The 17091-nt window shown below is 29.1% G+C and overlaps 1 protein-coding gene across 1 annotated transcript; it reads left to right on the forward strand.

Moving 5' to 3' along the window:
- The first annotated feature begins 1876 nt into the window (after positions 1 to 1876).
- Positions 1877 to 8433, forward strand: LOC112747444 (glycerol-3-phosphate acyltransferase, chloroplastic-like). Its single transcript, XM_025795459.3, has 13 exons — positions 1877 to 2353; positions 3230 to 3327; positions 4331 to 4417; positions 4612 to 4709; positions 5240 to 5297; positions 5431 to 5532; positions 5625 to 5686; positions 5779 to 5889; positions 6127 to 6205; positions 6747 to 6866; positions 6958 to 7056; positions 7592 to 7770; positions 7981 to 8433. The coding sequence occupies exons 1-12, from the start codon at positions 2047 to 2049 to the stop codon at positions 7724 to 7726; spliced, it is 1356 nt and encodes a 451-aa protein (XP_025651244.1). The 5' UTR covers positions 1877 to 2046; the 3' UTR covers positions 7727 to 7770; positions 7981 to 8433.
- Positions 8434 to 17091: the final 8658 nt, after the last annotated feature.

Below are 17091 nucleotides of genomic sequence, written 5' to 3' on the forward strand. Positions count from 1 at the left end.
AAAAAATAATTGTAAGAATTATGCACCATGTGTGGTTGGTTTGGTAAAAAGGCACAATATGAATCATCCCTTCTTGTCGGAGACAAAACTACGTGTACCGCTGAGAGTATCATCCCACTATGCAAGAATATATGATAAGGAAATTAAAAACGATACACAGTAATAAATAACTTTTCATTTTGTGATAATAATATTTAAATGGACGACCCAGAACAAACCTTGTCTTAGTCAAACATTTTCTCATGATGCGAGTTATGACATTTGGATAAAAGAAAGCGACTTGCAATACAAATTAATTATTGATCGAATATTTAAGGTATGAATAATAATAATGCTACAGCATGTGGATAAGGTTGAAGAATCATATGATATACACTTGTGTTGGTTATGAATAGTGAATACTACTCACACCACACGCACACAGACACACATATTTAATTAGTATCTACTAATTTTGAGTTAATTAAGTTTTACAAAATAATTTCAAAGATTATATTAACCCCAATAAAAAGATATTTACATTAAGTGTGTATTTGAATTACCATTTGTAAATGAAAGTTTGTATAAAATTAATTTTGTAAAAGTAATTTTGATAAAAAATAAGTTAGTATTAATATTGTTTATGTTTGGTAACTTTATTTAAAATGAATTATAATAAACTAAATATTGTTTGAATTATATTATTCAAAATTATTTTTAGATAAAAAATTACAGAAAAAGATATAAATTTAAATAATTATTTTATGTTATTTTATAATTTCATTTTAAATATTTAAATAAAATTTATTATATTTTTTAATATTTTTAGTACTCTAATAGAATTAATAGAATAATAATACAAATAAAAAAATATTCCATACAAAAAAATAACAATAACAATAAAAGAACTCATAAAAACAGAAATTTTATAAAAAATAATATGTATAAGAAAATATTAAAAAGATATATTATAAAAAAAAAAATAAATATATGAAGAATAAAAGACATCATTGGTATATAGAACATAAAATTTAATCCAACGTAAAAAATTAAACGAAAAACTAGAACTTTTAGTTTTTAATAAACATAAATTGAAGACAAAAAATCACTTTTATATTTACAGAATAAAAATATTGTCAAATATAAAGATAAAATTATCAAAGAACTCAAACGAATTTATCTCTTATCCAAACAAATCTAAACACCCCTTAAGTAACTATTACAATACTAAATTTAGCTGTCTACAATAATATTATATTATACTAATATATTGAGGGTTAATTCTATGATGCTTATAAATTAGTGCTTAAATTTTACTTAAATTATCTTTTGTAGTAAGTTTTGATTTTTTAAAAATTATTTATTGTTATATCTTTTAAATTAAATATTATTTTTTAATTTTTTTTAATAAATAAGCAACATTTTTTAGGCACCATAGCATTTACCTATATGGAGATAAAAGTTTGATCACAGGCTAATAGAATCACATTTTCCAAAAATAGGAAATGTAATTGATTATTTAAAAAAAAATGTAATCCAATAGAGGAATTCCATTTCGTACAAACTAAAAACTGGACTATATCACATTGACTAGTTTTTAATAATTTTTTTCCCCCTTCACGTTTGCCAAACTCAAGTCTAAATCAAGTGGTAGCCATTGAGATTAAATATTTATGAGTATATTAAGTTAATAGCAAGAAATTGATTTCTTCAAAGAAAGGAAAGGTCAGAGTTCAGACAAAAAATAAAAAAAGAAGATTAATTAAACAAAAAAAGGGTTTATCCGTTGAGGGAATATGGTCCGTTAAATAATTGACACGTGTCAAAGCTGGGTTGATTGGAGAAACCATTGGCTCCCACTGTGGTCTGTGGCAAGGGTGGGTCCCACTTAAAAGACGGAAAAGCACGTGAGCCCGCCAATGACACACTCTCTTTCTCTTTCTCTTTCTCTTTCTTCCTCACAACGCTTTCTCTCTCTTCCTCTCTATTCACTCTCATTCATTCATTCTTTTCTTTTCTTTTCTTTCATTTTCTTTTCTTTGTTGCTGTGCGTGACGAAACGAAACGATGAACGGGTCTCTCGCTCAGCGTGCGGCACAGGGCGTGTTTACCATATTCAGCAATGCTTCTTCTTCTCATTCTCAGTCTCCGTTTCCCGCATTCTTCGTTCCTAGGGTTTCTTCCTTCTCTTCAAAGCCTCCTCCTCCTCCTTCCTCTTCTTCTTCATCCGTTTACTATACTTCCTGTTCTTGCTATTGCGCCTCTTCTCTCTACTCTATTAAGCCTAAGATTAAGGCACAAGACTATCTTGCCTCTCCTCCCAAAATGGCAGCTGTCTCTACCCGCACTTTCCTCAACGCTCGCTCTGAACAAGGTTCCTCTTTCTCTTTCTTCATCTCATTTCTTTTATTATTATTATTGAGCTGGAATGAATCAAGAAACTTTGAGAAGGAATGAGGTTTGGATGCAATGATTGGGTGGATTTTTATTTTATTTTATTTTATTTTTTATTTTAATTTAATGTATGCTGTTATGGTTTGGTGATGTATTAATTTGGTTTCTTTAGGTTTGGGATTTTTGTTTTTATCTGTGCCGGCTGCTGTTTGGGCCTTTTTTTGCTTATGTAATTTATAACTAACTGCTAGACTCTAGCGCTTTTTCCAGCTTTGCATGGAAAAAGGGTGAGGATTAATTATATTGTAATGTTAGGGAAATGATTAGGTAGTTCTATGATACATAATTTTTTCATTTTTGGTATATATTTTTTGTTAATTGTATACTTCCTAATGGGAAGAGAAGGAAGGAGGATAAATCATGCATAGTTATTTCAGACACAGCTAATTTATAGTGGTCCAGTTTTGCAATTAAAAGAGAATCAAAATTATAGCCTATGACTACATATTGAGAAATGAAAATTCTGAGGGATGAAAATTACGAGGCTTGGTAATTTTAGTTTTGTTGAGCTAGTGGGAAAGCAATATATAGGTCTGTCTGTCAGTGGACTGCAGGGTATTAACATAGGTGATAAGACAAAAGGAAGATTCTGTCTGTTAGAGTCTGAGATGTAGAGATGTAGATACAAGAATATAGTAGAAGAGAAGGTATCCGCATGACTTTTTTGCTTTATTATTACTATTATTGTTATTGTTATTATTATTGTTTGAAGCAAAAAATTTTACATTGATGAGTTTTGAGTACAATCTTTCTTCCACAAAATTCATCTCCCTTCACGATACTTGTTTATTTGCAGAGCTTCTTTCTGGAATCAAGAAGGAAGCACAATCAGGAAATCTGCCTGCTCATGTTGCTGCAGGCATGGAAGAAGTGTACAAAAACTATAAAAGTGCAGTAAGTTAATATTCATATTTTTTTTATTTTTCATACACGTGCATCCTCCACACACTTTGTGGTTTAACATTCAATTTTATGCATGCTTTTTGCTGCCTGGACATTTTTCTTGACATACAATTCAAGAAGTGAAGCTGTGCATCTTCATTCTTTCAGATTAATTATTCCTACTATCTTTAAAAAGGGATGCCAGTTCCCTTATGATTCACCATGGAGCTGAATTCCCAAAATAATGTGCTTTGAGGATGACACAATAGCTGTATCTGTCAGCGCTATAATATATTCTTGTTTGTTTGCTTCAGCCTAATTGATGCATGATCGATTATTTATGTAACAAGAACTGAATATTAGTTTTTTACCAAACATCTAGCCCCCCAATTCAACACCCCCCCCCCCCCCCAAAACACAAAAAAAAAATTGCCCTAACAAAAGAAAAAACCTCCTACGTGTCTCTTTAATTCAGATGTTGGACACTGATATGAATGGTACATAGAGAGAAAGGAGAGGAATTGCAAAGAAAAATGTATTAGGGATTGCGGAGCATATGGCCAGTATACCTTACCAAACAATATCTTTTTAATCCCCAAAGAAGGAAAATATTCAAATGCATTCAATGCCTTGAGAACATAAAAACATTCAATACTTTCTTTATTTAGAATTTAGGAAGATATATTGGGGAAATGTTCTGTATAGCATGTGAATATAATTGGGAACGTGTTAGAGCTCCCGAACTCCCCGAATTCTTAGTCAAATGAACATAGACCTGATAACAGATGGTTTCCTATCTATAACCTTGGTTTCATATTTGCTTTAACAGATGTAACTTTTGGAATTATTACACTTGAAATTTTTAAAAATTTTTTTAGTGCTTTGATTATTACCTGAAACTTATTCATTGTCGTAGCATGGATAATCTTGATGATAATGAAAGCAGTTATTATTATGGAATTTAAAAGGCTTAGACAACTTAGACACGCTTCTTGTGCTTGCAATCACATTTCAGGTAGTCAAAAGTGGAAATCCCAAGGCAGACGAGATTGTTTTGTCAAATATGTCTGCTTTTCTAGATCGCATAGCTTTGGATGTGTCGGTAAGGTTGAATTCTCAGATATGCTGTGCTGCTTGTTTCCATGCTCATAGAATTTTTATTTAAAGAATATTTCATATTTAGACATGCATCTGGAATATATGCATGTTTAGCTTGATATTTTTCCCCTGCATTAGATGAATGACATGCTCAAAGCTTTTTACTGATTTTTCCCCCCCCTTTTTTTTTTTGAATAGGATCCCTTTGTCTTTGAGCCACACCACAAAGCAAAGAGGGAGCCTTTTGACTACTACACGTTTGGTCAAAATTATATCCGTCCTCTAATTGATTTCAAGTGAGTTTTAAAACTTGTGTCTCTCTTTCTTATGTTTGATATCAACCTGTTTGATTTACTGATTTGACTTTAATAGTTGATCACCTACACTTAATAGAGTAAGCTAGTAAGAGAGTAAAGACAATTAGCTTGATGGGATAGCTGTAACTACTGAGACAGTTGTGATAACTAATTTAAGATAGAATGACCTCTCTGCTCGAGGCTTGCTTGTGCTTACAAGCTATACACATCTACACACTTGTCTACACATGTATATAAAGCACAATTCAACGCTAACACTAAATTAATATACAGAATATTCAGAATCATACTCTCAAATTCTCCTCATTTCTAAAACTCTATTATATTATTAGTAAATCTCATTCATGCCATTTACTTCACCAATAGACTTGTGTTGTCTGCGGAATGTGGCAAACTGTAAACCCCATTCTCAAAGTGTTTGGGCTTTTTGATAACCAGTTTTAAATACAATATGAATTCCATCATGCTGTGCCTCAGCTTTACGCAATTTGGGTGGATCTTTGTTGCAGAAATTCTTATGTTGGCAACATGCCCCTTTTCACTGAAATGGAAGAAAGACTTAAGAAGGTTACAGTTTTTAATGTCCTTACTTTTTATGCCTTTGAGTTATCTATTTGATTATTTGCTTGCTGTATATTCTCCCTTTGTTAACATTTTAATAGATGTGGGAGGGAATTCTAAGACTCAAATATTACTGCAGGGACACAATATCATCTTGATGTCAAATCACCAGACTGAAGCAGATCCTGCTGTTATTGCACTGCTAATTGAAAAAAAGGCCCCACATCTTGCTGAAAACATGGTAATTTTTTTATAATTTGTTTTGTTGTTTTAACAGTCTTTGTGTACATGTGTAACTGCTGAAGTAATTGAATTCTGCCAATTGTTATACAGATCTATGTAGCAGGAGATAGAGTTGTTACTGATCCTTTGTGCAAGCCCTTCAGTATTGGCAGGTTTATTTTATACTTCTCTTTATTAAATTTGAAATATGCCCATATGTTTATTTTAACAAATGTAGTTGACGTAATAATCTTTGTTTTTATAGGAATCTGATTTGTGTATACTCTAAAAAGCACATGCTTGACGACCCCTCACAAATAGAGATGAAAAAAAAAGCAAATACACGGAGTTTGAAGGAGATGGCTGTGCTTTTAAGGTATATCTATTAGTGTAGAGTTAATAACTGTTTTTCTTTATAGATTCTGAATTCTGTAGTTTATCAATCTTAGTCCATGTTTTCTTGGAACCAGTAAGTTTTGAAATTTAAATATAATTCTTAAAAGGAAATATAAAAAGTAACTGCAGAGAATTTCTTCAATTAATTGTTTGTGTTGGTTGGTCAAATGTCCATTATTTTGGCTTTCAGCTGTTAAAGTTCTGTTTTTTGGTACAGGGGTGGATCTCAGCTAATCTGGATTGCCCCAAGTGGTGGTAGGGATCGAACAGATCCAAAAACTGGAGAATTTGTACCAGTAAGTTAATTTTCCTGTTAAAATGAGATTAAAAAAGAGCATTACAGTCCCAGTTATTTGAAGTTATCATATCATAGATATATCATAGATATAATGTAACTTAATCATATTGACCAGTAGAATAGTTCAAACTCATGTTTTCTTGTAGTTATTCTTTTCTATGCTGACTTTTAGGTTGTTTTATGCTTCCATTAGTTTACATAGATTCTCTTTAGATTGTGTCAGATAAATCTTAACCTAAGAAAAACATTGAGGGTGATTTTTCAAGGTCAAAAGGGTATTAAGTTGGTGACAGTGATAGACAGAGTTCCTCTGCCTATTATAAATCTAATGTTATCTTTCCTAAATGCAGTCCAGCAACTCTGAAAAATTAGATTATTGTTCACAGTTATTTCCTTCTCTTTTGCGTGTAAAAATAAAATATGAACATTAGGATTTGTATCAGAACTGAGAAGTTGTGAACAAACCTTGTGATCAAGCTCTACTTTGTGCATTACACTGCCAGTTCTACTATCTTTCCGTACTGATATAAGGTATTTAGGCACCCTTTGATCCTGCTTCAGTAGACAATATGCGAAGACTTGTTGAGAATTCTGGTCCACCAGGTCATATATATCCTATGGCATTACTGTGCTATGATATAATGCCCCCTCCAGCAACGGTATGGTTCTTGTCTTGCAGAGTCCATTTTGGTTTATTGTTGTTTGTTTTATTGATATCTTATATTAATGTGTGTGTACATATATTTTCAGGTGGAAAAAAAGATTGGGGAGAAAAGAATTATATCTTTTCATGGGACTGCCTTATCTGTGACTCCACCAATAAGCTTTTCTGGTGGAAAACCTGAACAGGTTTGTTAAATTTTATATCCTGGACTTTTCAGTACCCATGTTTATTAGATTTCTTATTTGCCATTGACTCCACCAGTTTTCCTGGGAGAAATCACCTATTGTCGAATTGTTATCTTCCAACTGAGGAGTTGTAATTAATTAAGAGTCATAACAATCTTATTTTGTTTAAAGCTGTATTTCAAGTACAAAAAAAGTGATATTTTTGTTTTTGTTGTTGAGACTGCACAAATAAATTCCAAGTAAAATTTATGCTTTTAAGAAGTCCCTCCCTGATCTGCCTATGACTTTTGAATGTAAAAATTGTGATGGCCTGCAAGTAGAACTTTGCCTCATCTGAATGTATTACCTACCTTCTTTTCGTGAAATGAATACTTGTGAAACTAAGTGCAATGCCTGTCTTTTGTATCCTTGAGTTCTCTACTCAAATCAACAGGTGGTTTTAACTTGTAAAATCTAAGTTTGAAAAAGAGATTGCGTTCTTTTCCATCGTTAATTTGATTGGTATGCTATGGATTATATTTGGACTTTGGAGCAGGCCAAGGATGACTATACAAAAGTTCTGTATGATTCCGTGACTGAGCAATATACTGTGCTGAAAGCTGCGGTACATGGCAAAAAAGGGTTACAAGCGTCAACTCCTAAAGTCTCGTTGTCACAGCCGTGGAACTAGTTCAAATCTGAATGTTCTTCATTATATTTTTCTCTGATAATCAGGTACAATTCTAACTTTGTAATCTTAGAAATATGCAGCTGTATAACTACACATACGTTAATCTGGCGGATACAATTTAAAGTGGATAATATCTTTAAATTTAAGTGCAGAGAAAGGATTTAAATGGGAGGTCCGAATAATATCATATTTACTTAAACCTGGAAAATTATAATTAATATTCTATTTTTCTCATTTTTTTTCCTTTGCTGAAGGTCGAAATGTTTTTTTCCCCTTATAAGACGCTTTCAAGCAATTTTATCCGAGTCTCACCAGAGTGCAGAGGGAATTGCTCGTTGCTTGCTGCCTTCACCCAATGAATGATTAGCTATTTAGCTGGATGGAAGTTTGCAGGCACCTTTTTCTTAAACCTTTTTGTTTTGTTTTTTGAATTTTTTGGATATACCTTTATGATATAGTTGAATTCAGCAGGAACCTGTTTCAAAAGGTTCAAATTCAGCCACTTTACTGTACAGGTCCCTCTTAGTTCCGGTCCCATTGACTGATCATCAAGATTACTACATTTGAATATTATTTTGTTACTCACAATTTTGTGTATCAATCTCTTGTAGCTAGTTGAATGAATACATGAAAGCTAATTACTACTTCCATGTATAACTTTCAAGTCAAATTCATTCCACAATATATATGATTGTTTGGCCCTACTACAACCTGTCTCTTGATGAAATGTTTTAGATTGTGAGATTGGATGAAGAGCATTAAATATTTTTTATTTTTTGTTGTCGTCCACGGTATCTTCCAGTGCTATAGGCCAAGGGTTAATATGCTGCAAATCTGAACTTTATTTAAGAGTTTATTATTGATCAATGGATTGCTGCTTTAATAAGGCGGATTTCGAACCCCGTTTTTATTCTATCACAAAGACAGGGTCTAACAGTTTTTCAAAATAAAAATAACAGATTTTCTTGGGTTGCTGACTTGCTGTGTGCCCCGTTATTTGTTTGAACTGGCTGTCTGTCCTTTAATACTTGAATATGGATCAAAGCAATTATATTTAGGCCCAGCTCGTAAAGAACATGCTTGGGCTATTTATGAGGTGAAAAAAAAGAGAGAAGAGAAGCTTATGTCCTTATCCTACTTTTTAATAGTTGACGTATACCTTTAGCCGTTTACGCTGTAGTTGTTCAGGTAGTAAAAAAAAGTGAGTCATTTTAAAAGAAAACGGTAAAGTGATAGAAGAAAAGTGACAGTAAATGTCTCAATTGATCATTGAAGGATGCTTGTCCTAGTCCTAACACTGCCAGTGCCAATGCTCCTACGGAAGCAAGCACACATTTGCTGCTGCTACTTCTTTGCCATTTGCCCAATCCTCTTGCATCCCATTGCATTTGCATCTCCATCATCTTTTTCTCTATTTAGGGTTTTCCTTTTTAGTGCCTTTTGCTTTCAGCATGGGGAAAGCCAATTTTCACTTGTGCTGATGGATTTCGTTTAGGTCATCAAGATCCTTTCAAGATTTTAAGCTTGGTTTGAGGGTAAAAGTGGAATATATGTCTTTCTACGCAATTTTATCTCTTTGAAAGGAGACTTAGGTGTAGCTAGAGTAGTGAGGCATTATTGATTTTTCTCCGTTATTAACTTCTTTACCTAATTTTTGTTACTATATGCATGCCATTTTTCATTTAATTCCTCCTCTAAATTTTAACTTGGTCCTTTCTATACTTAAATTTCCCTTTTCCCCAGCTTTGCTGTTTATAGCAATATCATCACTGTCCCACAGCAGCAACTTAGCGTTAAAATCTTGAAACACTTGGAATCGAGCCAGGCCCCATGATGTTCATTTTACCCTATGTCTTTCAAGTTTCAACTAGGGTAAACTTCTCTACCACATATCAACAAGAGAGAGAAATTAAAAATACAATATTCTTGGAGCATTTCTTTACTAGGTCTACTTCAAGAACATGCATATATACATAATATATAATTTTAGGGGTTTCATTTAATTTTTAAATTAAATTAAAATTGGTAGTTGAACATATTTTCGACTACGTATTAAATGTAATATAAATTTATGTACAATTTTTCTAAAAAAAAAAACTATAGTACTAGCTAGTTAATTATAAGGAAAATTAAGACTTGACATTTATTATTTTTTATTATTTGAAGAGGTGGTGTCCACTGTCCACAGAAATATACAAAAATATTATCCTTCAAATTCCTATGTGAAACACGAGAAAGGGTGAGGGGTACCCTCACTGTATTTTTCTAACTCCATGCACAAGAAGATTCCCCCAAGAATGACACTACTACACCTATTCAGTTCAAGATTTTACCTTTTATAAAATGACAAGGATCAATTTCGGGGAAATAATAAACATCGTTTAGATACGTGGATATATAAATTTTTTTGTTAGTCGATTATTGTTAGGATTTGGTTGAATTAATCCCATATTGCTTAGGATAGTAAATGGAGTGAGTGACCTAGACTATAAATATGAGGCTAAGTTCTCCATTTGTTTTTGCACCAGTCAGAAACACTTTAAACTTGTATCTGATTTTTCTTTTCCTCTATACTCTTTGATTAGAGAGTGTTGTGAGGTGTAGTTAGATATTTGCTTTGAGAGAGTGTGAGTGTACTGGGGTGCCGGTGTTAGAGAGAAAGAAGTCTATATGTTGTAACAATTTTCACATAGTGATATTCTCTGGTTGTCATTTGACAACGGCCGTGGTTTTTTCTCCGATAATTAGAGTTTCCACGTTAAATTCTTGTGTTGTAATTGTGTCTATTTTATTTCTCTATCAAAGGTGTTTTCTCAAGGGGAATGGTGTCTTATTCCCAACAATTATTAACTGATTTTTTTGTTTCTTTACTAGTATCGGTTACAAAAAAGAAAATACACAGTTTGGTCCCTATAATTACACTTGAGCCTCAAATTAGTTCTTGATATTTCAATCGTCTCAATTTAGTTTCTGAACTTTTCAATTGACTCTGTGACGAAAATCACGACAGGGACTAATATGATTAAAATTTAAAAAGTTTAAGGATTAAATTGAGGTAATTAAAATTTCAAGAATTAAATTGAGATTAGAGTGTAACTTCAAGATCAAACTGAGTATTTTCTCGTTACAAAATTAAGAAACATGGTATTCTATCTCTGGTCCCCATTGAATAATTTGTAGGTGGTGGTAAGTGGTAACGTTACGACACGATTAACCCTAAATAAAGCTTAGGGCGATGTGATTATTTAATTAATAGAAAGAAAATGAGTGGCCTAATTAAGGTTGCATGCACGAGACTTACGAATAATGTCACATTGTCATGCAAGTATTTAATAGTATATAATTAGTATTTTACTAGTTACGATAAACAGAAGAGTGGCAACAAGATCTTGCCGAGGAGTGTGCATGTTCAATTCCTTCGAGGAGCCAATTACAGCTTCTAACCAAACCATATACATTATAAAGATACCACATCTATAATAAAATCCAAACAAATAATATACATATATGTTGTTATGAGAGCCAATTAAGTATAATATATGGCTCGTTTTAATTTCTTGCATTGTGGTAAGCTCTGGGGGTGTGTGTGTGAGAGTTAATTAGTTTAAAGTATAATGTCATACTTAAAATTCTTATAGCTTAACTTTTGTTTTTATTTATAAATGTGAAAACATAGTTCAGCCACAAAAAAAAAAAAAAAAAACTGCGAAAACAAATGCAGGTTTTATTTTATACATGTGATGTTCTATTCTGAAATTTATCATAAATATTTAATTTAATTTCAAAATCTTAAACGGTAAATAAGATAATAATTTAAGAAATTTATTTCTGTTAATAATTGTGTTATGTTATTGTATGGTTATTCTCTTTGTGGTGTAACTCGTCCAGTAGCAGTGATTGAATTTGCTCTATTTTTTAGTGGATGAGGTATATCTTGATGGATGAATAATACGAGTTGTAAATATCTATAAAAGCTTAAGTCAGTAACAATAACAAGAATTCAGAACTTAGCTTTGAGAGATAGAAGGTGTTTAACATTAGGTGAATGACATTGATGTCATATAATCGTTTGATCATTAAATCAATAATGATGACTATTAGTATGGTCAATTATAAACTCAAAATTAAGATACCATAAAATCGAATTATGACTCCTACGTAACATTTGTTTTAAGATACTGAGACAAATGTTGGGAGATTGAGACTCAATATCATGTTTGTTGATTCAGAGATTGGTATTAAAATTTCTGTCTCTATCTCCAAAAACTAAAATTTCAGGATTTTAATACCTAAAAAAAAGTAGAAACATAGGGGACTAAAATTTTTAGAGATAAAAAGTGAAACTTTAATAACATTTTATATCTAAAATATCTTTATTTCAATTAATTAATTTCAATTTTACTTTTTTATAAATTAAATTAAAATTTCATTCTTATTTTAATTTCTTTCTCATATTTTGTATCAAACAGAATATTGAGATTTATTTCAAACTCTGTCTCCGTCTTTTCATCTCTATCTCTCTACCAAACACTATCTAATGTACAATAAAGACTACAATAAATAAATTATTTTTCATGTTATTCTAAAAACAAAAAAGTTTGGAAAACAAAAATATTTAACTCAAAACTGCCAAAACTTATTTTTACTTTATTTATGTGACTTCAGTTCATTAATATTGTAATATCGCTTTTTTATAAATGAAACTAATATTATATCATTGTCATTTATATTAGTTTATTCCTTTATGATGTGTATACATTGATTACTCATTTATGGTATTTAATTTGTACTATAACAATAAAAGCACATTCATTTGCATTATAGTAACAGAAATTTAGTCATCATTAATTAGTTAGTGTCTAGTAGAACTTTTTTATATAAAAAAAAATGTTAAAGAGTTATTAAAATTTATTATATTTTATTATCATTTTTAGTAATCAATTCAATTTATTTTGTTTAGTAATTTAAGAATATATTTTAACCTACAGTTTTAAATATTGATAACTAATTAATAACTAAAAATAATAAATTTTGATAATTTTTTAATATTTTTTTTATTTATTGTTTATCATATTTTGATTACCTAATATTATTCTTCAGGGTAGAAATATGCATGCTCTTATTATCTTGTTTTCCCAGCTAATTTTTTTATTGGAAAAAAAAAACTCAGCATAATTATTTGGTACCAAGGCGCAAGGCTCCAAAATCCAAATAAAGAATGTAATTAAGATAGATAACTTGTCAATTGTGCTACAGCGATTCTTGAATGCCTTTATTAAATAAAGTATGTTTAATTGTCCTTAAAAGTAGATAATTTTGGATCTGGAAATAACCTCTATGGCCAATATGAGTGAACCTTATTGAATAAGAGAATATAATAATAATATATAAAAGAGGTGGAAAATGTAAAATAGCGGAATAAAGAACTTCACTTTTTAAAACAGAAAATAAAAAATTGTAGATTATCAAGTTACTGGAGATGTCAAACAATTTATTATATATATAACTTAAAGTCTTAAATACTGATATGAATTTAAATAAAATTATATTGCTCATAAATTTTTTATAGGATATATATTTTTTCGACCCAACTTTTGAATCAAAATAACATACAATGATAATCAAAATGTCAAATTTTCCATTGGAGATTCTGTACTGTGTATAAATTAAATAAGATATATATTAAAAAATCTTTGAGCTCAAGTTTAATTATTTTTCTTTTATTTTATATTTTTCCATTCTTAGCTTGTCTTTCCTTTTTTGTATTTTATTTTGTGTCATCTTCATCATTGTCATTTACATTTATTACAAGGTTATATTCACATTTTAATACAAGCTATCTAGTATTCATGTTCTTTAATTATATGATTCCACTTATTGGCTAAGGCTTGGTTAAAATTCATTTTATTACTTTGAACAATTTAACATTGCTGTAAATCCATGTACAAACTCATAAAAAGGAATAACCATATCTGTTTTTTTAATTGAAATCATAACACACTACAAGAGAATATGGAACATTGCAACGTTTTTTTTTTATGATTAGCAGCAGTTTTATTTGGTCACTTTTTATCTGTTTTCATTCAGTAAAATTCTAGTAATAATATTTATTTAATTTGACAATGCCATCTCATTTGATCCTAGCTTTTCTCTCTCTATATATATATATATTTGAGGAACATTAAACAATATAAAATTTTGTTTAATTGAATTTGAAATATGAACATAAACATATAGAGTGCTATATATTTAATTTGGAAACTGAAACTAAAAAATTACAAAAAAAAAAATGCTAACTATTCCAAAGAATCAAGCTTTAATATATTCTGAAAGATAGTTAATTGGACGAGTTAAATTAGAATATATGACTTTTATCCTTCCCTTCGTTCCAATACTAAAATATGTTCTATATTTTTTCGCTCCCACACAAAAATATATACAAAAATATTAGGAAATTAGTAAAATTTATTAATTTTTATCTATTATTTTTAGTTATTAGTTCAATTTTTTTAGTCTAGCAATTAAATTCTATATTTTTAGTCTACATTATTAAATATTGATAATTATTTATTAGTAAACAATAATAAATTCTGCTATTTTTTATTATTTTTTCAAATATATATATATATATATATATATATATATATATATATGAAACAATTTGTAATTTTCAGTGTTTTTGGTTTATCCAAATTAGATTTTGCAATATTCCTAGTGATACACGTGGCAAAAAAGGAGAGGAGGGAGACAAGTTGAGGGAATGAGGGGGTGTTGTGGTGTGGGCATGGATGACATAGTCAAATTTCAAATCATATAATGTGATGTGTGATATGTGCATGCTACACTGATTAATCTTATCACATTGATTTTGATATATTTCATGCACAACCTCTCTCTTCTTTCTCTGCAATCCTTCAACAAAATTCAGGGGACTCACCTACACGCGCCACCTTCAATTGCCCCATTTTTATTTATATTATATATTATATATGACGAGAAATATTTTGATATATTTTTTTATACATAAATTTATAAAAATATAGTTTTATTATTTCAAAAATTTAAACATAATATTTTGTAGTTAAAATAACAAATTATGTATTATCTCAACAAATTTTATTTTATTAGTTATACAATTTTAATAAGAGAATAAATCAATTGACACGTTAGTATTTAAAAGTATCTATTAATACACTAATCAGATTAAAGTGAATTGACGTTTACCAAAACTGATTTTAAAAAAATGATAAATACTTTATTATTTTTAAAATAAAATTTTGAATTCAAATTAAAAAAAATTATCAAAAGATTTATATTAATCAAAAGAGTAAAGTATTACATGTTACAATTAATAATAAAATATTATAATACTGACAAATTAAATTTGACAATACAAAAATTAAAATTAATTTTTAACTATAAAGATAATTTTCGATAGTTAAAACTATATCTATACCTTAAAAAATAATAAAAAATTCTTAAATTATCCTACTCTATGACATAACATAATCACTCCCAAATTCTAACTTTATCTATTTTCATTCTTTAATAATCTTTGCCACTATTTTCAAACTCCCAATCCCTTTTTCAAATTCTCTTTTCTCAATTTTCTATTTTCATTTTAATTTCTCACTTTCTTTTTTTTTTTAATTTTCTCCTATTCTTTTCAACCACACAATAACTTTAGAGGCGATCCAATAAGTAGGAAATAATAGAATAAAAACAAAAAAATTAAAAAAAAGAAAATTTGAAAAAAAAGAGTGGGAGTTGGGATAGTGAATAATAATATTAAAAAATAGAAATGGATAGAGTTAGAAGAATAATTTAAAATTTTTTAGACTTTAAATAACTTTATCTATTAAAATACATCTTTTATAATTACAAACTATTTTTAATTATTCTATAATTAAATTTACCAGAATAATAATTTTGGTACTTTACTCTCTTGTCAAAAATAGTGCCACAATTTGTTATTATGTGGGAAGTAATGGCCTATTTGGGGCCCTATTTTGGATCAGAAAGCATTAATATGGACCCCTTTTATAACCCTAACTATTAGATAAGGCGACACATGATATATATCACTGTTACTTGACCAATAAAATTTATTGGCGTACAGTATTATACATTATGAATAAACCAAATCAGAGTTCATATGCAAAACACTGTTCCTTAATCAATTAAAATTTATTCATAAATGTTAAGTCAAAATAAAAATGATGATCTCCTCATTCATTTTCGTGTTTGAAAAATGACATTGAGAACCATATGTTTCCCAAAGACCCAACATCCTCTAACAAAATACCCCATTATACATGACAATTTTTAGATCAGCAATTTACTTGGAATTTACTACATTATTATTTGATTAAACCTTTAATTGGTACAGTCCAAATATAAAATTTGTTATTAAAGAATCTAGCTTTTAAATGAAGTATATTACATAATAAATAAATAAATTTGTTAAGACTAAAGTTTAGTTTAAAGAAAAAAAAAAGATTACTAGTATATAGTTATATAATTCTGTTAAAATTTACAAATTGATATGGAAAAAATTAAAACTAATTAATAGTTTTAATTACATATCTGATAAATTTAATAAAATAATTGATAATATATCGAAAAAGTTAATCGTATTTTAGTTAATTTAATTATTAATAAGATAAAATTTTTGTGGCTTTCTTGCAGACAAATTTAGAGTGGTTGGCCTCTTTTCCACTAAATGGGTAGTCTTTTTGTGTTTCAATTTTGTCTTTGTGTGGTAGTCTTTTTTTTTTTTTTTCAATTCTCATAAACTTTCTCGTCTTTAATAGGCTCACAATAATAAATTAATAATAAAGCTAAGAAATTAAAGGAAACCACACATTGATTCCACTTTGCATGAGTAATGAAGTGTAAAAGGCAAACATCTTGTTCAATAATCACTCTATTATTTTGCAAAGAAACGAATATATTTTTCTTTTTTTTCCTTTATTAATTCATGGTACAATTGTTTTTTTTTTCTTTTTCGAATAATTGTTGTTTAATCAAACAACAATTATTGACAATGGCCATTCGAACAATTAAATGATCATGAAAAACTTATAATACGTTAAAATTAAACTCTTATTTTGAATCTATATATAAGTGACATATAAAATTATATAAATTGTGTAATTTAATAGTTACAGTCATTTATTTTATTTAAACTGTTCTTTGTTGTTATACACTAATTTTATACATTAATTCGTATAATTCACAAATTGACTCGTCCGGCTCAATTTTTTTTTAAATTTTTATGGATATACAAAATTTCCTTTTTATTAATTAGTTTTTGAGGTTTTAAATAATTTATTATAAAAATATATAAATGTATTTTTATTTAT

This window comes from Arachis hypogaea, chromosome 15, assembly GCF_003086295.3.
Source record: "Arachis hypogaea cultivar Tifrunner chromosome 15, arahy.Tifrunner.gnm2.J5K5, whole genome shotgun sequence".
NCBI lineage: Eukaryota > Viridiplantae > Streptophyta > Magnoliopsida > Fabales > Fabaceae > Arachis > Arachis hypogaea.